The 24,747-nt window shown below is 37.9% G+C and overlaps 1 protein-coding gene across 1 annotated transcript in view; it reads left to right on the plus strand.

Annotated features, from left to right (window-relative positions):
• SLC6A1 (solute carrier family 6 member 1) overlaps positions 1-24,601 on the plus strand; it is an 81,773-nt gene extending 57,172 nt beyond the window's left edge. Inside the window, exons 9-14 of the mRNA XM_018554552.1 lie at positions 1,230-1,342; positions 13,702-13,833; positions 15,611-15,713; positions 19,168-19,268; positions 21,611-21,778; positions 22,931-24,601. Of these exons, the coding sequence (XP_018410054.1) occupies positions 1,230-1,342; positions 13,702-13,833; positions 15,611-15,713; positions 19,168-19,268; positions 21,611-21,778; positions 22,931-23,035 (722 nt within the window). The 3' untranslated portion in view covers positions 23,036-24,601. The remainder of the gene's footprint in view (positions 1-1,229; positions 1,343-13,701; positions 13,834-15,610; positions 15,714-19,167; positions 19,269-21,610; positions 21,779-22,930) is intronic.
• The last annotated feature ends 146 nt before the right edge of the window (positions 24,602-24,747 follow it).

The raw sequence follows: 24,747 nt of genomic DNA on the forward strand, positions 1-24,747 counted from the left end.
CAGCTATAGAGGACTACAAATCCCAGCAATAATAAATTATTCTCCATTGCGCTGTATAATTTATTATTGCTGGGATTTGTAGTCCTCTATAGCTGTTGGTATTCTGCATTGCGTTGTATAATGATTATACGGCGGAATACAGAATACCACTGACCAGTTATAGAGGAACAACAAATCCCAGCAATAATACATTAAACAGGCTATTAGAAGGGGCAATGCCTTGAAAATTGAAGCAAGCCCAGAAGTGGCTCCTAAATTACCAAAGCAGCCCTGGGGAATGAAGGGATTTGAAGGTGGATCAGGAGGGGAAAACATAGTCAAGGGAACAGTTTGTCTAGAGCATTGAACTATGTATTGATTTGTGGGGGCGCTAATGAAAGACTTTCCCAAGGGCGCCTAATTTTTTACCCAAATAGAGCTTTCTTTTGCTGCTATTTGATAGCCGCTGGTTTTGATTTATTTATAAAAAAGATGTATATAAATTAAAAAAGACCAGAAATTGTGGGAAATCAATATTGTCAACTTTTTGTTATACAAAATATCAAATAAAATAAAATTTCTTCCTAAAATTAGGCCAAAATTTATTGTGCTAAATGTTTTTGGTAAAAAAATCCCAATAAGTATATACTAAGCAGTTTGTGTGAATTGGTAGGTACCAATTATAAGTCTTTTTAAAACATGGTTTTTATCCATATGCTGTCAAACAACAAAATCGGTATTGCTCAGGGTAAAGGATTGGTTTAGGAATGATATGGCTGGTATACAGTATATTTTTTTCAAACCTTGGTGTGTCTGCTAGATAAAGTCTTATAATTAAGTAGGCTGAACCCCCCCCCCCCCCGGAAAAAAAATTATCTAAGGCCCTGAGCGGGGCAGCACGTCATGACCGGCTGCCCAGCTTCCTGATTGGCCAGGAAGCCAGGCTGCCTTGCAGAGTTGTGAGGGAACGTGAAGCCCGTGTTCTTTCAGGATGTCGGCATTGGTATTTGGTATTGGCGAGTACTGAAAAAAATAATCGGTACTTGTACTTGATATCGAAAAATCAGTAAAAAAAATCAGCATCGGTGCTTCCCTAGAGAAAGTCTTTAGTAACTGAAATCAGCTTTGGGGTATTATATACTCATTATCAATGTCTTTGTTCTGCTTTATAAAATAATCCAATATGTTTTCTAAAAATGTAAACTATCAGCTGGCCAGTTATGAAAATGATACATGTATTTTTCCTCTAGGACCTGGATTAGCATTTTTGGCTTATCCTGAAGCCGTCACACAACTGCCTGTTTCTCCGCTATGGGCTATTCTTTTCTTTTCCATGTTGTTGATGCTTGGAATTGACAGTCAGGTATATTTTCTTTTACAATCATTTACATTAAAAACAAATCAATTGTTGTAATAAAAATGTTGGACCCTTACCCATATCTTTAAAAAACAACAAAGACACATTTAGAAATATTTAGTAATGAGAATCTACAAACACATACTCCTCGATAATTGACAGCTTTGTATTCTTTGCATACCTTATTTATTTTTTCTTCCCCAGTCTTCTGAGAGTGGCCATGTTTACTAAGGGCAGATTACTAGCTCTCCTATTACTTCCTGGATTTCTGGCACATGTGACTAGGGCATGTGATAATGCACATCATCTCAGGGGAGGAAAATGCCTTTCCCTGAGATCTCATGATTACAGATGAGATTTCCCAGCAATGCTCCGCTGATGACAAGGCAATCCCAGTGTGCATTGCTTTGCCAAACTGAAGTTATTTTGCCCTTTCAAAGCAGGAAGTGAATGCTCTGCAAGTATAAGTATTTCACAATCACAGCATTTTACACCTGACATGTCCATGGTATTATTAATCATTATACATAGAGGGATGCATTGGTATAATTAGATTTTTGAGTGTAAAGGTCCACTGTAAGTCATTCAAATTGTTTTTTTCAGCAGTTAAGCTTACCCTGTTCCTCCACCAATGTGTGAATTGGCAGACTTATAATGTCTAATGTAAACACAAAGTTGGTGCAATGGCAGGGGAGCAGGGTCTCCTGAGCTGATTAGTAACTGACTCAGACAACAATATTACTTCTGATGTGAACCTGTAGGGTAAATTGCTCTACAGGGCCTGTCACTACACAGGATAGCATGGTTTAAAACTAATTTACCTCTTGTTAAGAACATGTAAATATCTATGTTACCATATCCCAACCACAGATTCACTTTATGTAAATAGAGAGAAAAAAAGGAGAGGAGATTTTTAGACTTCGGCTCTTATGGGGAAAATAATAATAATTAAAGTTTTCAAACTTATGTGATTCTTCTTTCCAACTGAAAATCGTCAGCCTGGAGCTGTCTGCCACTGCCATAGACATACAATCCAGCAGACTGATCTAGCAAAAATTAGCCAGATTGTGTGATAATTAGGGAAGCACTCTGTGCCGATACCGAGTATTTGGGCTAGTACTCGTACTCGCGCAAATAGTCTGATACTTACCCTGATACCGGAACTTCTGGTCAGAGTGAGAGTGAGATGACAGTCCCATGAGGGAGCATGGAGCCACCCGGCTTCAATTGTTGCTAGGCAGCCTGACTTCCTGAAGAATCAGGAAGCCAGACAGCTTGTCATTGCCTGCCTTCCGGGTTCCTGATTGGCTAGAAAGCCAGCTTCACTTCTTGCTAGGCAGGCTGGCTTCCTGAAGAATCAGGAAGCCAGGCAGCATGCCATGACCCTCCTTCCGGGTTCTTGATTGGCTAGAAAGCAAGCTTCACTTGTTGCTAGGCAGTCTGAATTCCTGACCAAACATGATGTGCCACCCGGTTTCCTGATTGGTCATGAAGCCAGGCTACCATGCACTGTCACGAGGGAACGTGAAGCTGGTATTATTCGATAGAACACTGGCTTTTCAGGCAAGCAGTATTCGTTATCGGCGAGTACCGGAAGAAAAATATTGGTACTCGTACTCGATACTGAAAAACTGGTATTGGTGCATCCCTAGTGACAATTGTTCCATGTATATAACCGAGCACCATTTGTTTTATGTGCCGGGAGCGTTTTGAGGAGTATCAGGTATATTTTCTTTTACAATCATTTACATTAAAAACAAATCAATTGTTGTAATAAAAATGTTGGACCCTTACCCATATCTTTAAAAAACAACAAAGACACATTTAGAAATATTTAGTAATGAGAATCTACAAACACATACTCCTCGATAATTGACAGCTTTGTATTCTTTGCATACCTTATTTATTTTTTCTTCCCCAGTCTTCTGAGAGTGGCCATGTTTACTAAGGGCAGATTACTAGCTCTCCTATTACTTCCTGGATTTCTGGCACATGTGACTAGGGCATGTGATAATGCACATCATCTCAGGGGAGGAAAATGCCTTTCCCTGAGATCTCATGATTACAGATGAGATTTCCCAGCAATGCTCCGCTGATGACAAGGCAATCCCAGTGTGCATTGCTTTGCCAAACTGAAGTTATTTTGCCCTTTCAAAGCAGGAAGTGAATGCTCTGCAAGTATAAGTATTTCACAATCACAGCATTTTACACCTGACATGTCCATGGTATTATTAATCATTATACATAGAGGGATGCATTGGTATAATTAGATTTTTGAGTGTAAAGGTCCACTGTAAGTCATTCAAATTGTTTTTTTCAGCAGTTAAGCTTACCCTGTTCCTCCACCAATGTGTGAATTGGCAGACTTATAATGTCTAATGTAAACACAAAGTTGGTGCAATGGCAGGGGAGCAGGGTCTCCTGAGCTGATTAGTAACTGACTCAGACAACAATATTACTTCTGATGTGAACCTGTAGGGTAAATTGCTCTACAGGGCCTGTCACTACACAGGATAGCATGGTTTAAAACTAATTTACCTCTTGTTAAGAACATGTAAATATCTATGTTACCATATCCCAACCACAGATTCACTTTATGTAAATAGAGAGAAAAAAAGGAGAGGAGATTTTTAGACTTCGGCTCTTATGGGGAAAATAATAATAATTAAAGTTTTCAAACTTATGTGATTCTTCTTTCCAACTGAAAATCGTCAGCCTGGAGCTGTCTGCCACTGCCATAGACATACAATCCAGCAGACTGATCTAGCAAAAATTAGCCAGATTGTGTGATAATTAGGGAAGCACTCTGTGCCGATACCGAGTATTTGGGCTAGTACTCGTACTCGCGCAAATAGTCTGATACTTACCCTGATACCGGAACTTCTGGTCAGAGTGAGAGTGAGATGACAGTCCCATGAGGGAGCATGGAGCCACCCGGCTTCAATTGTTGCTAGGCAGCCTGACTTCCTGAAGAATCAGGAAGCCAGACAGCTTGTCATTGCCTGCCTTCCGGGTTCCTGATTGGCTAGAAAGCCAGCTTCACTTCTTGCTAGGCAGGCTGGCTTCCTGAAGAATCAGGAAGCCAGGCAGCATGCCATGACCCTCCTTCCGGGTTCTTGATTGGCTAGAAAGCAAGCTTCACTTGTTGCTAGGCAGTCTGAATTCCTGACCAAACATGATGTGCCACCCGGTTTCCTGATTGGTCATGAAGCCAGGCTACCATGCACTGTCACGAGGGAACGTGAAGCTGGTATTATTCGATAGAACACTGGCTTTTCAGGCAAGCAGTATTCGTTATCGGCGAGTACCGGAAGAAAAATATTGGTACTCGTACTCGATACTGAAAAACTGGTATTGGTGCATCCCTAGTGACAATTGTTCCATGTATATAACCGAGCACCATTTGTTTTATGTGCCGGGAGCGTTTTGAGGAGTGCGGAGGGACTCTGTGTTCACTTCCATGTATATAACCGGCTAAATTCAGGGATGCTTCACTCTTTCAGCCCTGGCTAAATTTCCACAAATATGTGCTTAATAACTAGGCTTCTATGCTCATAATGTCGTTATACTGTATGAGGCAGATGTTACTAACATGGAGGAATACTGTCAGACCTTCACGTTTTGTATGTGAAAATACCAAAAACAGACAAATATCCTCTCTCAAGTTAACATTAATGTTATCTCAAAATACCAACATAAGAAATCAGAGGCAACAAACCACTATGATTATAAATAGCTAGACCAGGAAAGAGGTGCTGACTAGACAAAGCCATTGCGACCAATACAATCAGAAGATTTAACCAGCATACATTACAAAGATATATTAGTCTTTAGTCATATAAGATAAACAGCATTACAATTATATACAAAGCCTATACACACACATATTGTCAGTATTCAGTTCATTAATCGTATCTACATTATGAAACTTCAATAATGCACATCCGTACTGCTACATCTAAGATGACAGATACCGGGGGAGGGGGAACAATATGATCCAAATGAAACATATTTCATAGAATATTCGACTGAAAAAATAAAACACATTCCATTTAGTAAATATAAAAAGGGGATATCAATTCATCATCCACATGTTAAAAAATTCATACCGCATTTGTGTTTACTTTATAAATAGACACGTAATTATGTAATTAGGACAAAATAATTGATGGAACCATCCGAATATCATGTAAGTCTCCACTGAGTATTACATTTACGATTGGTTATATTAGGTGCTTGATTGGGCTTATTTTAGCTACTTCCATATGAGATGAAATTACAATCACTTACCATGATCATGGTAGAGTATATGTTCTGTAACCAACATGTCATTTCACATAGCTATAAGCACTCTTTTGCTTAAGAGCAATGCATGCAATAATAAAGATCCCAAGTTCCTTAGTCTAGATGACACCTGGTCCATGGTGTAGGCATTGACCTCCGTGGTACCAAGCAGAATAGAAAATAGTGAAAAAAGTAGAAAAAAAAACCCCAAAATGTTAAAAAGAAATATTTTTAAAATGTAAATAAATTCTAAAATGAAAAAATAAATAAAGATTAAAAAAACAATTGGGCAGAGCTAGCAGTGACAGCTAGCTCCGCCCAACTGTTTCCTATTGGCTGGCACCTGCTAGAGTCTTCTAGCTGGTCCTGGCCAATGAATAACAACTGGGCAGAGCCGGCCGTGAGGTTCAGGTATTATTGTTTAATGATAGATCAGCTTCCCCAGGTAATTTGGGGACGCTGATCAGTCATCACAAGTGGGCGAAGCCAGCAGTGAGATCACGGCTGGCTCCGCCCAGCTGTCATTCGCTGGGCTTATGGCTGGCCTTCGGCAGGCCGTTCGCCCCACTTTGGGTGTCACTTTGGCTCAGACGAGTCAAAGCATATGCCTTCGGCTCGGCTGAGCCACTCACCTGCCTTCGGCTGCTGTATGGGCTATAGTGAATAGCCAGTACAGCAGCCCTTCGGTTCGACTATACCGAAGGGCTCCAGCAGCCGGAAAAAGCCGAAGGAAGAGGTGAAGCTATGGCTGGATCCTTCAGCTCTTTCGTGCATAACCCCCTTAGCAAAGTGAATGTCCACTGAGCTTAGTAAATATGTGAAAAAACAAATCCCATTATTTTACACAATTGGGTATTCAAAGTGAACACGGCTTTACCTTAATTAATAAGATCAGTGAGCAATCTCTACTGTTTAGTAAATCAACCCCAATGCATTGCTTTGCATATGAACTAGTGATGGCATCTTTCTGCTTAATGCTGTTTCATGTTGTGTGGCCTTTTGCTGTGTACTTGTCAAGTCATACAAGGAATGTGGGTCACTAGATGCCTAAGGATACAGGAAGATCAGTGAGAAAATAATTATGTAAAGATGATTTCCGTATCTATCTTTGTAAATATTGTGAAACCTTGTTGAATGTGCCATGACTCTAAATGACTTATGGGTGAAAAGTCACTCATTTGGGTACTCACACTTAGCATTGCTGAAATTTACGGTGTGTACAAAAATTGTTCTTTTCCTATATCATATATGTTTTTGAGGAAGTCTCATTTTGCCTGGTAGCTGCTAAACATGACATCTCTCATTAATCATTGCACTGATTACCCATGTTGCCCTTGGTAGCTTGCAGAACATGTCTAAATGTATCTATTTTTCTGCTCTTGTTTTTATATTGTAATTCAGTACATAAGATCAAAAGCTTGTAGGGGAATTCTAGTTTATGCAATGACTGCCAAAAACATACCTGTGGCCAAAGTAGCACTAACTACTAAAATTAATAATGTAATTTGATTTTTTTTGGCATGAATAAGTCCTATATGTAGAATAGATTTTGTCTGAACAAGTAGTAGTAGTCCACATTTAAAGGCAGCACAGTAGAGCCTACTTAAGTGGTATTCACATATCTCATTACATCGTATTTCTTAAAAATAAGAGGATAACTCCTCATGTTAAGTCAGCCTTGTAAATCATCCATTTACCCCCCAATATGCAAGTGCACATTTAGAATCACTAGAATATAGTGCAAATATAACCTTATATTATAGAGCAGGCAGAGCGGCATTTCTGCCATCCCCTTTCCGGCCACGGCGTCCCAGGTTGCTAAGAGCCAGGTGGGGATGATGTGTAAGGGCCATACACATCTCCCCGCCCAGCTCTTAGCAACCTGGGATGCTCTGGCTGGAGTACCTCCCAATTTACTGACATCACTGGTTGCCAGGAGCTGAGAGGGACACTCTGGTAGATATGTCACATGTGTGGTTTGACATGAAATAAATTATTTTATTTCAAATTTTCTATTACTTGTGTTTGATTTTTCTTTTTTCTTGTTACCAACCAACGCATCTGCCACATGGGTAGAATCCTTTTCCATTGGATAAAGTAAAGGTTTTCTTTGGAGGGTCTACTATATTATGGACCAGTTTGTCTTTTAATTTAGGTGCTGTCCTGTACACTACTCTGGGTTTTTGGGGGATGATAGATTCTAGAATTTTATCTTTTTGTAGAATTGGCCAATGATTTGGCATGATCTTTTCTATTTCTATGTTGAATTGAATAATTGGTGATAAATAATATTGGTTGGTTTGTTTTAATAACCTTCTTTTTATTCAGTATGTCCTTCCTATACCTGTCTCCAATTTTGTTCTTTACTATCTCCAGATCTTCTTTTCTGTACCCTTTCTCTATGAATTTTTCCTGGACTTTCATCGCTTCCTCTTTATAATTTCCCAACTTAGTACAGTTCCTTCGTAGTCTTGTAAATTGTCCCTTTGGGACATTTCTTATCCACTGTGCATGATGGCAACTGTTCACAGGGATATATCTGTTCCTATCTGTGCGTTTGAAAAAGAACCTCATGCGTGGGAAATTTGACCACTCTGTGGAAACACACAATTGAAATCACAGATTTATTTGGACTATTATCAATGTTATTATGGATATAACAAAAGGATTTGCTTTATTTATGTTTACATGTTCTATGTTCTTTGTTGAAGTGTAAAATATTCAGTATTTATGTAAGAACATGCAACATAGAAAAGTTGGACACATTTGTTAATATATATTTTTTCATGTAAGGATATCTGGAGCCTAGCGCAACACAGTAGCTAATTTGTTTAGCTTAGCAATATCTGCCTCCATGATTCTCAAATAGCAAGTTACATTTAAGTCTGTGAGCTATTACAAATGGTATATTCTAAAATAGTCTAAATGGCAAATTCTTTATTTAACAGTTTACAGTATAAATCTGCAGGATATATGCTTCACCTTTTACTGTCCAGTCACAGGCTGGGGGAAGGACAAGACCTGTAAGTCTTACTAAACTCCAGAAAAGAAAAATCAGATCTACTGACCTGCCACACTGGGCTGCACTGAGTGGCAGAGTTGTGTAATTTTCAGGACTAGATGAACATAAATAACATAAACACAAATCCTTTGGCAGGCAAATCAGCTGTCATGTCCTGAATGTCCTTCATATGTCTATGTACAGTAGCTGTTTGCCTAGAGTTCAACTTTAACATATTTGGAATTGTCTTCTTGTGAAGTGGAGCTATTTGCCTTTTCTCCCTAGAATGTGTCTTCCAGTTCACAGGACCTCTTAGGCTTTAATAACAGTGCAAGGAATATGTTTATATCTTTGTTACTATTCTGAACTGATACAAGAATGAGCAATGATAGAAAAGTCATACATAACCCAAAGGCAATATGTCAGATTTATTGTCAAGGCAAAACTGAAATGAATGGAGAAGGAAGATGTAATTGTGGTCAGGTCATAAATAGTAGTGAAAACAGTACATTATTCAGCAAGTGAACTATGTGTTATGTTTAATGGGTAGAGACCCACACCTAAAATATAAGATAAGGTTATATTTATACAAAAATGTGTGTGTATTTAATATTAGCATTTAATACTAGTAGTAATATCAGGAACTTCTTGTTGAGGCACCTTGTTATAAGGTGATTTGGGTCTCGAAATTGTGCTGCTGCGTTGTCACTCTTTCACAGGCCTCCATAATGCAGTGTACAAGTGGCTGTGCTGACACATGTTTCTCAGGCATTGTCCACAGTAGTCAGGAATCCAGTAATTTGCAGTTTATCTTGGGGCACATCACATCAATGTAAGCAGGAAGTGATGGAATGAGGCTGGAGAAGATCGGCAGCAAAAAAAAAGGATATACAAATGGTGAAAACAGTATTTTAGTAAACAAAAACCCATGGCAATTATTTGATACACAGTGCTTTAGCAAACAAATGTTGTCCCGTTCAGAATTAGATCGGCTTTAAGTAATATGAAATGATGAATTTAAACATTGCTAGACCCACAGTCAAATGATTTGTGATGATCATAATATTTACAAGATATAAATGGTTTGTATTTTAAGCTACAGTTATTACAACCATGACTAAATCAGGCATTGGGGTTGCAGTTAAGACAAGGTTGGAACCAGTCAAAATTGTGATCATGGTAGGAATTGAGGACCTCCTACTCAGATAAGAAAGCACAGCATCAACAGAGTGAATGAGCATTTTTTTTTGACGATCTATTGAAGGCTGTCAGAGCATTTCATTACCATGATTCAAATGTAGGAATTTATATTCCAGTGTGTACATACAATGCATTGAGTTGTTACATGAACAGCGTAGAAAAAAAATTGCTGAGCAAGCTAAGCCCATATTGTAAATCCATAACATTATGCACTATGGGAAGAAGGCAAGCCGGTGGAGGCAGAGTGTTGCTTTGGGAAATGTTCTCCTGGGAAACCTTGGGTCCTGCCTGTGGATGTTACTTTGATATGTAGCACCTACCTAAACATTGTTGCTGACCAAGTAAACCCCTTCATGGAAACAGTATTCCCTGATGGCAGTGGCCTCTTTCAGCAGCCACACTGCAAAAATGGTTCAAGAATGGTTTGAGGAACACAACAAGTTTAAGGTGTTGACTTGGCCTCCAAATTCTCCAGATCACAATCCAATTGAGCATCTGTGGGATGTGCTGGAAAAACTAGTTTGATTCATGGAGGCTCCACCTCACAACTTACAAAAATTATGGGATCTGCTACTGGCTTGGTGGCAGATACAAAAAAATACCTTCAGAGGTCTAATGGAGTCCATGCGGGGCATAGCAACAAGTTTATATTAGTGCTGCCTTTCCCAGCAGTAGATATTTACCTTTCTTTCACTCCCCCTGTGTTCATTCAGCTGCCAGGAGTGACAAAGCTAAACCCCTAGTTGCTGTAGCATTATTTTAAAAGGGACTGAAGACTGTCTACCAACCATGTGAAAGCAATGGGCCAGTCACTAAACGTCAACACTGTCACTTGACAGAGGTATCAGTGGTGAAGGGCCAGTCCCTAACAAACAAGCAGATCGTTCACCTTTTTGACATTTCTAGTCCAGATTTCAATCTTCTGTTTGATTTCAGCCTTAAACAAGGGGAACCCTTGCAAACCCTGAAATGTGTTGGCTTATCATGTTGAATGATTACAAATAACATTTCATTCTGGACCTTCAAGTGGAGTGGCCCTTTCTGCATGCTTCCATAAGGCCTAAGTAGATGAGTCTTAAGCTAGTCGACTGTTGGGTAACCTCTACAAAACAGAGCACAGGAACAGTTCAGGGCTCATCTCCTTTACAGCTACTTAAAAGGAAAGAGTCACATGCTTCTCCATCTTGGTGATCCAAGCAAATATTGTGAAGCTGTGATCACTTTACACACCCAATCATAAGCGAGGACAATTATAAAAACAGGATTTTTGCTGATTTGATTTGATGATTAAAGTGAACTTCACCTTTCAGTTCAGTGGACTAAGTGAGGAATCGGCTAAGCTACAGCTAGCCGATTCGCTTAGCCTTTTCTACTTCGCTTAGCCTTAGATAGGCTAAGCGAAGTAGAAACTCTCCACTCCTCTAGTAAATTAACCCACTGCCTCTTTTAATTCTAGAGCATATCTTGCTAGCTTTATGTTGTCCTCTATTTCTCATCTTTCATGCAGTCAGATGAGGGTTTTTTTATTATATGTGTTGATTTACTGTCAAAACATTCCTACAATACTCTATAATCACCTATTACAATGTGCCTTGTAGAAGAAGAATGTTCACTTGGTTTAAAAACAAAGCTTACTCCTGTTTTATTTTACATTTAGTCTGTTATGTAACCACTATGTCCACATTTCATGCTGAATAATCAAGTGAAATTAAAAGTACCCAAAACTGCTGAGCTTATTTGTGTGCATTTATTCTACAACCGCTGCTGTGTTTAACTATTTAGAAGAGAGCTCACAATAGTAGAATATGTAATCATACAGCATGTTTGTATTTAGATATTGTTGTCTATTGTGGGCTTTTCGTTCATTATGTTCTGCTTATATGTAAAATATAATTTCAAATTGGTTTACTGCCATTAGGCACTGCTTGTGAGGCCCTTAAATTATACTGTGGCTAATTATTAAAACCAGTTCTATAGAAAATATTGAATTAATTAATATTGAAATATTAGTGTGGTTGCTTCAGGTATGGCAGTTTCCTCATTATCGAATGCACTATATTTGAAAAAAACATTCACTCTAAAAAAACTTTTATACCACACTTGAAAAACAAACGCCTATTAGTTAGTCTTAAAGCGTATCTAAATCCAAAAGCAAAAATGTTATACATTGTAGCTTACCAATTCTTAAATATGGTGGCTGCATTACTTTTCTTTTTTTTTCTTTATTTTCACCTGGTGATCTGGCCAGTAAGTCTGTTATTTTTTTTAACATCCTTTAACAGACCAAACTGTTCAGCAAAAGTGGAAGTTAGGGGGTCCAGACAAACCATTTACCATGGGCAGGGGTGCTTACAATGGTCAACTTGTATTCATTTATGTAAGGATTTAATAGGAATCCAGTGCAAGCTGGGGTTTGGATTTACTTTGCTTAAGGAAAGTCCATTTAAATCCTCTAGTGAATCTAACTGCTGTCCAAGGGTGGCTCTGTTGTGCCTCCATAGAGTTGAGCCACCCTAAGACAGGAACTGTGTTACTGACCATATCACCAGGTGACAATAAAGGAAAAAAAGCCTATAAAAAAAATAATAATTCAGCCACCATATTTAAGGCCCTTGCCCTCAACCTTAAACCTTTCCCTAAACTAAAAGAAAGAACTACGGGCAGTAGAAAACATAACCCTTTCAGTGGGGCTACCCCCCCACTGCAAGGGTTAAATGATCATTTTCATCTAGGGTCTAAAATAACAAATATATACCCACCCAAACCTCTCATTTCGGCTGGCTCTAGCCACTTAAAGCGGAACTAAAATTATAAATGAATTTATGTCAAAGGGCTACGCTTGCCCTTGCCAATAAAAACTAAAATAAAAATGTAAACCTCAGATCAAAAGCTTCCACGTTGGCAGCCAGCAGACTTGTAGCATACCTGCTCTGTTTACATTACTCTCCTCAATTCAGGTGCATAAACATTTATGGGCAATCCGTACAACTAACTGACACAATGATAGTTAGCCAAAAGAACTCCATGTAGTTGTCGTGCAATACATCGCTCAGCTAGCCTGGGGAAAGCATAGTAAGCAAAGTGGGACCACTGTGGCTCTGCTGGCTGTAAGCATACAAGCTTCTAATCTGAGGGTTGCTTTTTTGTATTTCAGGGTGGATAGGGGTGGGGGTTGTTTTGCAAAAATGTAGCTTAAAATTTCACATCACTTTAACTTGATCTTACCCCTCAAAGCACAAAGCATACCTTTACACTCAGTTCCATATACAACTGATCCCAATATTGCAGACACTCATGGTGTACCTTTCAGTAACTTTACTATCTGCATGAATATATTTTTGGTGTGTCATAATACACAGCAACTATATTTTTAGAAAAGCTCCACATGTTACTTTTTTAAATCATTCTTAGGCTCCGGTAAGTGACTTTGCTTAGGATAGGCTGATTTCATTAGCATGCTGTCGGCAGGAAAAAGCCTTTCTTTAGCCAACTTTCCCCAAGTGATCAGAATGCAACATTGTGAGTTTGTAGACCACAATGTCAGATTCTGCAGTTGGGGCTGATCTATCAGACATTTGTGAACACTGCCTAGAACTCCACAGGCACCAGGATTTACCTGATTGTGTTAGCTCTGAGCAGGTATCTTAGACAATGTGCTGACTATTGTACCTGAACAAAGATGACACCATTTTGGAGAGAAAAGCAGGTAAAGGCATTGTCAGGGGGATTACTGTGATATCTGTGAGAGGTAATAAATAACTGTAAGTGTTACACCTTCAAATGACATAACATGCATGTCGTTAACATATAAAATGTATCTGAGGCTAGGTACACTTTAGGGATGGATAAATACCAGTTAACATATCTTTTTGTTTTGCAGTTCTGTACAGTTGAAGGCTTCATAACAGCTCTTGTAGATGAATTTCCAAAGGCGTTACGCAATCGAAGAGAAATATTTATTGCTATTGTCTGCGTAGTCTCCTATCTTATCGGGTTGTCAAACATAACTCAGGTACGTGTATAAACCTAAAAATCTGCTTTATCAATTCATCCTTCCCTCTGATTTCCCCCTTTCCTTCTGTGTAGCTATGGTTACCTCCTCATACATAGTAAATTCAAATCTTTACCCAAGCACTTCATAACTAAACCTCTACAGCATAGTTAACCATTATCATACGTTTTTACATACAAGATTACACTCTAAATAACTTTTATGTATTTTTTTGTATGTGTGCCTTAAAAAATCAATTAGTCATAACATTAATACCTTTTATTTTCTTGTATGGAAATACTATATTTTGGTGTTCTGTAGATGGGTCTAACCCTAAACATGGTTGGACTGGTCATATCGTGCTCCATCTTGGCATGGTGGGATTATGGTAGAGCTCATGGGACATGGAAAATTGAGCAGTGTTACATAGATACACATATCAAACTAAATGCAAAATAGTGTGGGGAATCCAATTTGATTAACAATGATACATAAGTTTGGCAACACAAATAATTTCAAGCCTAAGGGTCCCATTGTGAAGTAGGCCTAACACTTTGCAAAAAAAAGTTTAGTTATCAAATTGTATAGGGAAGGGTTACAATTCCATTTGGGGTTCTTTTTTTGCCTGTAAACCCATTGGGGGCATTTTCCTAACTACCTGTCCATGTGAGGAGGGTGTGGTGGCCAGACAGCAATAAACACATTTTCAGAAGTTCTAACCCTTCCCCTTGTGTTTCTGTATGTTTCTCTATTGGAGAGATTTTATTCTCACTTCCTGCTCTGACCCCTAAAAGAAAACCAAATTGAAAACTTTAATGAAAACCATATTCACATAAAAATGGGAATGATAAAACATATACTTTAATATAATATTCTTAGATTACTTTAATATAATATTCTTAGATTACTTTAATATAATATTCTTAGATTTTGGACATCACACATCTCATTCTGGCTCTTTATGAACATTTAAGCTGTTCTTAAAATTCAAAGTGCTTGATCGCCAGAGAACTGGCTAAAGAAAATTCCCCTATACCAGAAATCATAATTCCTTCTCAACTCTCAGAAAAGTGGTTTTGTTCCCCACATTTCTATGATCACATATTATGCAACTTGTCTTCTCCATGACATGGGCCACTAACCTGAATTTCTTTCCCAATTGTAACCTTTGCAGAGACACTACAGCTTTCCTACTGCCAGGCATGAGGATATTATTCTGCATATCCTGGAGAATACAGATAAACATGGCATTTTAGGGGTTGAATCATAGGCAATATATTCTAAGTTTCTGTTGGTATTATCCCTTTCGGAATAATAAAAGTAATGTATGCATAAAAGTATAATTTCTAAAATAAAGAGTCAAGATTGAAATCTGAAAACTTAACACTATTTGCAGGTTGTGGGGAAATACTAACAGTGTACAGACACTTTAGTACACAAGACCAAGTGATTGGGGGGTATTTACCGAAACTAGAGCAGACAGAAGCTGGAGCATCTGCCCATAGTAACCAGGGGTGTATCTGCCGCGAGGCCAACAAGGCGTTTGCATAGGGAGGGCGGCGTTGCTGCCTTGCCTAGGGCAGCAGCAAAGAAAAATCATCTTCTCTCTTCAGTTTATTAGGTTAAGCTTTAAAATGAAAGAGAGATGCTGACTTGTTTGACAAATGCTTTGACAAATTCCTCTCATTGTGTTTTAACATTCAGAAAGTTGCACATAAGTTGCACATGATTTGGTCTTTTGTAAATACTATTGTAAGCTGAAATATATTATATATAACATATGCTGTGTTTTTCTTAGGGTGGCATTTATGTATTCAAATTGTTTGACTATTATTCAGCCAGTGGTATGAGTCTTCTGTTTCTGGTGTTCTTTGAGTGCATCTCAATATCCTGGTGTTACGGTAAGATGATGATGCTGAATACTATAAATGAAAAAAACTATTTTACAATATGAATTCTTTTTTTTTACGGTTGAATAAAAATGATATCCTTTATTGATGGATGAGTCACTTTGTGGACTTGGTGAACTCTGAAATGGCAGCTTGTTCAGGAACATATCTTGGCTCTGCAGGCCTTGATAGTGTACTGCCGGTGCCAATGTTAATACTGATGACTCCAGCATGCTGTCAGTGATCACAATCATCATGATGACTGAGTGTTGGGAACCTTTATACATCTTTACATTGGGAAGTGTCTGCTGATGTCTGTTCACATCAAGACCACCAAAAGCCTAAATACACATAATATTGATGTTCAGAGGCATTCAGACAGTCTGCGTCCAAAAGCCTGCATCCATACCTGTATGGATGTGCAAGTTCCAGTCAGTGTGTAGCTGTGTGCAGCTGCGTCCTGTCATTGAGATGTACAGGTGGCTGTGCATGGTTACACGCAACACCTGGGAGGGACACATCTGTGTGAATGAGGTCTAACTCTGATGTCTACTGGACTTTACAGTCATATTTAAACTTTCTGCACAAGTGCTGCAACAGGAAAGTAGCGATAAGATTAAGAATATCTATTCCTGTGACTTTAATGGAGCTTTAAATACGCACAATCCTGTGGAGAATTAATTCAAATGTTCCTTACTTTTATTCTTTTTTATTTGGTTTTATTTGGGGGTTTCAGATTAAGAAATTGATCAACAAGAAAATAAGAAGCATTTAAACCTAATAATAGACTATTGCCATTTAAGTTGCCATTTAAGTAACTGCAGCCACTTTGATGACTAAAATTCCTTTGAAAAGGATTACATTACTATAGTTGGAAATTTTATTAAAAAGAAAAAAAGGGTGAACATAGGGATATTTCCCATAAAGTGAAAGCGTCTTTAGTGAATGAAGGTTTTAATCCAAAAGTCCGATTTTACTCTTTCCTGTCATTCAGTTTTTAGTGACAATCAACTCTTCAATCATAACAATAGCTGCAGTAATAAGTATTGGCCTTTAAATTCTACTATCTGGCTTATTAAGTAAGGCAAGAGCAATGTGGCATTAGTCTTTTGAAATCTTGTTGATATGAGTTACTGCCTGGTCTATAACTTCTTTGGTTTTAACGCTGCCGTACCTCATACATTGAAAGTTTGTATGCTCTGTATTTTATCTAATACAGTCAAACTAGTTATATTAACTGCCCAGTTAAATGCTTTGTTCTGCTATATATATATATATATATAAATGATATTTTGTTTTAATTATAAAATATATTGATTCCATCCAATGATGTCATATGAAAATTTAAAGATAAATTAAATATTGAAAATCAAAGATAGCTTTTTTTGTTGGGTTTCTGGAAAAAAATGTCTGCTACTTTTAAAAACTTGTAAAAAGCTTCTTATAGTGTGCTTAAAATTAATCGTCGGGAAAAAGCTAGTTTTGCACATTTGCTTTGTAAATTAAAATTACCTGTAATGATAGGTGTCCCATGTGTGGAAGGCTGCTGCGTTAGGTAAAGCTCATATGTATTCATCCCGGATACTACTGCAAGTGTTGAACTTCCAGTTTCAGTTCTAGAACAAGATTGACAGTGCTGGCTCTCATACAGTAAAGAAGTGGGGGCTGGTGGATGAACGTCAGGATCTCCCTTGTACATTCACAGAACACCTTTTATTTTGTGAAAAGAATAGAAGATGTTTTGTGAAAGTGGAGAGTCAGCAACACTCTACTTTACTATATAAGAGCCCTAACTGTTAAGTCTTAACGCCAGTACTTTGGTTCTTACAGTGACGTCGGGGTGAGTAAAACCTGAGTTTTTTACCTAATGCATCATCATCCTCAAGTTTTTTTTACATAGCAAATGTGCAAACAATTTTTTCCTGCAGTTGAGCTTTAAAGTAGAACTGTGGTAGGCTATGAACATTCAAACATATGCATATCCTTAGAAAGCAGCAAATAAGCTTTAAAATAAGCCCCCAATGACAGTTCTATCTGCAGATGCAATGGAATTCATCCTTAAAGTTCACAAGAGAAACAGTGAAGTTCAGTTCAGGTCTCTCCCTTCTTCCTGTGTACCTCCTCTGCATTTACATTAGAGATCAGAAGGAGTCCCTGCTGATGAGCTACTTAGAGAAAATTAAAGTGAATTTGCAGTAAAATTGAGGATAAATTACCACACAGTGCCTTCTTTCATGTGCATGATTTTTTGTGTTAATGTGCATTGCATTGACATAACCAATTTATTTTGAATAGGCTGTCATCGCACCACAACACACAAAGTATCAGACAGTTGCACTTAAATTCACATGAGTTGAGGTGCACTGCAGTGCCATTCAAATGAATGGCACCGCAATGCACCACACCACCAATTGTGCATTACAATGCAAATGGTATCATATGGAAATATTTCAATGGCCATAGTATGGACAAAATTCTACTTTGAACAGTCTTTTCTAAGAAAGTCCAGAATGATTGGTGTAAGGACAAATAGGACTGTGTGCAAATGGTAGACTGGAAAAGTAGAAAACATGCCATAGTGTTTTTCAGCTTTCCAGTTTTGAGTTTAATAGCTTTTGATATACAAATCATTCCCATCAGCTGGAATCTTCGTACAGTATACTGTAAGATTTCCCGGAGTTTTGTTTTGTTCCCATCCTATAGCATTTTAATTATTAGATTTTGGTGGACCCTTTTAGGTTATTCTTGGCTCTTTTGAAGTCTCGCACTGCATGTTAAATTTGTGTCTCTTCTCTAAGATGAATTTATCCTTTATTCTCTAAATCACAGGCTTTGGTAATTCCCTACTTTTATACTGTATAATTTATAGCCTTGATTCAGGAGGAGGAAAGATTATGTTGGATGGTTTAAAAGAGAACTAAGGCATCCTCTTTACAAACAGTAGTTAAATGGGTCATCGTACAATAAAACTACATTTTGTTACTTGTACAGAGGGGCTCAAAGGGTCCAGTCCACCAAAAACTGATATATTCCTTTTAAGTAGATGCAGGAAAGTAAAATCCCCTCACGTATTTTTATACATTTCAAGGACTTTGTTGATGAGATCCCTGTGCTTAAGTTCCTGGGAATGTACCCCAGGAACTTCATCTAACGTTAAAATAACTTTTTTTACTGCCTCTAAAAGGTTGGCAACTCACAATATTTCAGTATTTAGTGAGTGACCTTTATTAAAATATTTACTTAAAGTGCAACTATATATACGTTCAAATAACCTAAACCTAAATGACCTCTCCCCCATGCTAGCTATAATTCCATGTACTTACCATAAATTAGCGAGTGACCTGGCCCAGAAGCTGAAGCTTCTTCTCATTCAGCAGTGGGATGGGGGGGGGGGGGCGTTCTTTGAAAACCCAAAGAGAAAAAACATCTCCTGTTTTAGCTTAAATAGCCTTCTTTTTTCACTTAGGAGTTAACCGATTCTATGATAACATTGAAGAAATGGTTGGTTACAGACCATGCCTCTGGTGGAAACTGTGCTGGTCTTTCTTTACACCCCTTGTTGTAGCGGTAAGATTTACATAATTTTTCTTAATAATATCGAATTATATTAATCTTTGTATTACAATGTATTCATGGGATGTACTACAAGATAGTCAAAACCACATGCAAAAAAAGTTATAAAGCTGCTACAAGCTGCAATGTAAAAAAATTGATAAAATTGTAACTTTGCGGCTGATTATCTAAAGTTACGCAATTTTTGGTCACTTTAACTTTGTTAGAAATATACAATACATATACATCAGGCTTGCTCAATACTTCCATAGTTATACAAGCATCAGTAGTATTATACATAATTAAGTGGAAGATATGGTCATTGCCACCAAGATGGTAAGAGTAATACATTTTTGGACACTTTACGGGGCTATCCAAATATAATAAAATGTTTAGCTATGACAATTTCTAATGTGTTTTATTACTTCCCTTGCTTATTGTGTGCTAACATGTTGCCTAGAACTTTAATAAATGCATGGATTCAGTCACATCAGTTCTGCTTACATATTATAATGTATTGTCTCTACAACAATCATAGAAGAACACAAACTTAAAGAGGGACTAAACTTTGGGCCTCTGGAAAGATACAGGGGTCTATTCACGAAGCTGCCGAAGGATCTAGCCGTAGCTTCGGCCGATCCTTCGGCTAACTTCGGCCCTAGGACCCCTTCGTTTCAGTAGAACCGAAGGGGTGCTGTACGGGCTATTCACTATAGCCCGTACAGCTCCCGAACGTGGCCGAGCGTCTGAGTTGAGCCGAACGCATGCTGAGCCGCGCTGAAAGCCGAAGCTGGCCGAGCAGCCTGCTTCTGACAGCTGGGCGGAGCCAGCCGTGATCTTACAGCCACTTGCAGAGAGATTAGCGTCCCTGTTTACCTGCTAACCAGGTACACTGATTTCCAGACAGCTAACTCTCCCTGGCGCTCCGGGAGTCTCCCGGTCGCCAAGGAGAGAAACACTGATGTTTCTTTTTTTTTTATTCTGACACGGAGCCGTGTCAGAATAGAAAACAAAAATAAAATAATGTTTTTCCCATTGGAAGGCATTGCTAGATTCCTATTGGCTATTTCAATTTGCAATAGCCAATAGTAAACTAGCATTGTACCCCCCTCTGCTGCAGTTCTCCATCAGGTCCACCAGCAGAGGTGGACCGGAGGTTTGGCTCAGCCGATCCAGATGTTGGATCGGCTGAGTCGAACTCTTTCTGCACTTCGGGTTGGCCAAACATGCTGAGCATATTTTCCATATATTATTGGAAATATGCTTTTAGAGACTTTTTGGTTGATAAATACGTTTTGTTGTGTGAAAATCACACGCACCTGGTGCGTGCGTGTGTGTAGGTTAGTAAATCACCCCCCAGGAGTTGTTGGTGGCAACTCAGTCTCAATTCTGGGGGTGAATGGTCAAGAGTGCCCCCAGCACAAAAAGCATGTTGCTTATGTAGTATGTGGACCATAGAAAAAAGGCCACTTCCATGGCACCACATATATGGGGTACCGTGGGTGAAAGGGTTTAAAAAAAACATTAATTTCAATGACAATCCTACAATAATATTATTTATGCATTTTATGTATTTCATGTCATTTACCTGTAAAAGTATGCCTTGGGTAGACATCCAAAAGCAATAAGATTGCTGCTGGGCACCGCCATATTGGATGTTATGTCAGCAGCCCCAGCAGACTCAGAGCTGTCATTCAAGTCACACTATAGTTTTCCCCTTTACTCCCCCCTTCTGCCTCCCTGGCAGCTACAAAAATATTGTGTAGGGAAATTAAGGGAAGGATGGAGGAGCTGGGCCAGCACAAATTTTAATTAGACATTCTCGTAAGAGAAAAGAGCTATGACATGCAAAGAGGGAGGTGGCTGTGCTAGGGAACTGACTCTTGCTGGAGTAGTCAAATTATCTTGCAGGTTCAAAGGCATATTGCAATAATAACATGTTTATGGAAAGGGAAATCACTGCAAGCATTTCAAAATCAGTATTCTTCTGTACTTTTGCCTGCATTTCTTTACGTTTATGACAGGGTCTCATTAAGTAGAATAATACTGTGTAAAAACAATTACATCATTATCCTGCATGATTCTAGTAATATCAGGCTGACTTTTCTTTCACTTCCCACTTAGCAATCCATTGATTAACAAAATGTCAACAAGCTTACCTTAGGAAAAAAACATTACACTGGCTTCTATTTTGGTCTATTTTGACACCAGAAAAACAACACTTTGCATTAATTTTCTTAATGTCGACTTTGTGCCCTTTTTAACACTAATTTATTTTTGTCTCTCTGTATTTTATCTTGAAATATGCTTCACGTCTGACAAGACATTTATACGGTACACTAATTTTCTTTTGGCAGGGGGTGTTCATTTTCAGTGCCGTTCAAATGACTCCTCTAACCATGGGAAACTATGTCTTTCCTGCCTGGGGCCAAGGTGTTGGATGGTTCATGGCCTTGTCTTCGATGGTGCTGATCCCAGGATACATGATTTATTTGTTTGTATCGCTAAAAGGATCTTTAAAACAGGTATGGAGAGCTTCTCTGAGCTGGAACATCATTATTATACGTACAATTGCTTGGTTGTCAGTATAAGAAATTGTCATGTTTTAGCTTTTAAGAAAACAAAACATATATCAATAATTAAAGTAATGTCAGCTGTAAGTAATATGATTCTACATTCTTGTTTGTATGGCTCTTACAAATGATTGTAATCTCCTAATGTCTCCTAATCTCCTAAAGTGTGTAGGACTTAAATAGCAAGCACATTTTGGAAGGCGGGGGGAGATGAAGGTAACTATGTGTGTTGGGGCTCCTTAGCAAACCCATTTAGGGCAATTACATTTTTAGTTTGAATCAGCTTAATACAGCTCAATACATTCCAGGTGCATCAAACAAAAGGAGTGCAAAGTCTTAATTTAATTTAAGTTGTAATTTAATTGAATTTAACCTAAGTTAATTTCTTTAGAAAGCAGCCACAACCTGAGTAGAAAAGCCTTCCCCCTAACAGCATGCTGCAGAGAAGAATATTTGCTGCCTGCATGGAAGTAGTGGTCTCTTTTCTCTCAGTGGTCTCAATGGTCTCGTCCTACCCTCCATTACTTTTCTGATGACATGTCAACATTTTGGATTTTCCCTCCCTTTCTTCTTATTCTTGGTTACCAGTAGAGATGAGGGTGGACTTGGTGTGAACCCAATTTGCCTGAGTTTGCCTGAGTTTGCCCAAGCCTGCTCAAAATTCTAACCACCACCCCTTCCTCTGGACCCAATCAGTGATGGCAGTTGTGGAGGGGGTATTTCCCACCCCTTTGTGACATATAGCTACGGATGGGGAAAGTGTCCCTACACAATGGGTCAGGAGGAGGGGGTAGTGGTCTGAGTTTTGAGCGAGCTTAGGTGAACTCAGGCAAACTGGTTTCACACAAAGCCCAGGCTCATTGCTAGTTATCAGTACAAACTGAGAGTATAAATCTCCCTAGAGGGGACACAGACAATAAATGTACAGGGATTTTCATTTTAACCCTTCCTATTCTAGCCAAAACTAAAAAAGTTTGGTGTTAGACACACTTTAATTGACCAAAAAGCCTACTAGCAATCTACTTAGCTGTATTGGAGAGAAGAGAATTTGTGTGCTTTTTGTGTGAGACGTAAAAACATATAACATTTGATTTATGCTTCCAGCGCCTACAAGTCATGATACAGCCAAGGGAGGATGTTGTTCACTCAGAAAATGGACCCGAACTGTTGTCTAAGAGTAATTCAGCAAACAAGGAAGCCTATATTTAAAAACACTGTACTAAGAAAATGCAAGTGTAATGTTTTTTAAATACAGAATGGTTGACATGACCACATATTTACATCTGGAATAAAGAATTTACCTACCTCCAGTGGCAAAAAAGGGGACCACCAATAGCAGAGCACAAGGAATTCAACTAGGCTATTTTCTTACAGTTTTGTGGAGTAAAATGAATGGTTTGTGTGTTCAGGCAATTTAGACTGTTACTGTTTTTATCTTTACTGTGAGAGTTGAATTTGTAAACCGACACCATTTTTAAAGTTGTATTTGGCTATGAAGATACGAGGTTTTTGTGTGACTGATTTTTAATTCTGTATGGATAAATGTCTTAAAAAATGGATCCCGAGATTTTGAGTATGTCAATACAAATATTATTTCTCTCTTTTTTTTAATCAACATTTTTACAGAAAGGAGTTATCACTTAGAAAATGTTTAAACATATAATTTTAAAGAGTAATATAAACTTTTTTTAATGTTCTGAAAATATTATAGTGATAATTTTCTTAACAAGGGTAGCCAAGCACAAATCAAACAAATGTTTCAAGGGACCAAATTTTACGTGTATCTTTTGTAGCAAACAGAGGAATTTTAGGACACCAGCTTTGCATTCCTTTCAGTAAATTTCATTTCACAGTAGCACAAATGACTGCACTATGAATGCAATATTTAATTCAATTACAACAACCTTCTCAATAATTGTTTCTACATTAAGGGCATTCAGATGAACATGTCTCTTAAGTAATTTAGTCACCATGAGGCACTGATGTTGTAAGTGGTAAGGATGATGACAACTTTCAGAAATATTCCATAAATAAAAGACACAAAAACTGAACAAGGATGCCAAATTGTTAAGGAAAAAGACACCCTTTTGCCACACAACACCCTGGTTGGATCTACAGCACCTTCTAAATGGTCAAAATATTCATATATTTAATTATATAAATAAAAGAACAAGTTGAATTGCTTTTGGCATTGCTTGGCATTTACAGGAGCATTTTAAATGCCTGTGAAGGTGTGACTGTGAGAGAGATGCACAATGAACTTGCTAGTTAGCCAAGTCCTGTGCTTTAAAAAAAAAATGTTATATAGCACATGTACTTTAAGTAGAACTATTATGTGAAAATATGTTTCTTGTGAATGTTAGTTTGGTTTGTCATTTTTGTCCAAAGAGTAGAAAATAAGACAAAGATATATATGTTCTTGCAATAAATTAATATTCTCAGAATGTCAAGCACATTTATTGTAGAAAATATATACAAAATATTTTATCAAAATTTGTTAAACAGTATTGTTTAGTAGACCCTGAGCCGTCTCATACTCAAATGTAACATAATCTGAATTATAATGTTTAATATGTCTGTAGCTAAACCAGGCAATATGTCTTGTTGTAACTTTATTTTGTATAAACCTTCCATTCTTTGTGAGATTAATTTGGTATCAGAGCCATCAATATATTGGCAACTGACTGCTGTTTAATATATGTACTTCAGTCCAATGTTGTTTGAATACCATACAGTATTTAAATGTATGATTGTACACAACAATTACATAAAAAAGTTGACAGATATGCTTTGTAGCTATCTTGTATACAACATACCTTATCTACTTTAGCAAAATAGTGATGTAGGAACTACTGTGTTTAAATTGTATCTGTATTTTTTGTAGTATCTACCCTGAAAAAATATATTCTATCATTCAATAA

Source organism: Nanorana parkeri, unplaced genomic scaffold (genome assembly GCF_000935625.1).
Source record: "Nanorana parkeri isolate BGI_ZX_2015 unplaced genomic scaffold, ASM93562v1 scaffold164, whole genome shotgun sequence".
NCBI lineage: Eukaryota > Metazoa > Chordata > Amphibia > Anura > Dicroglossidae > Nanorana > Nanorana parkeri.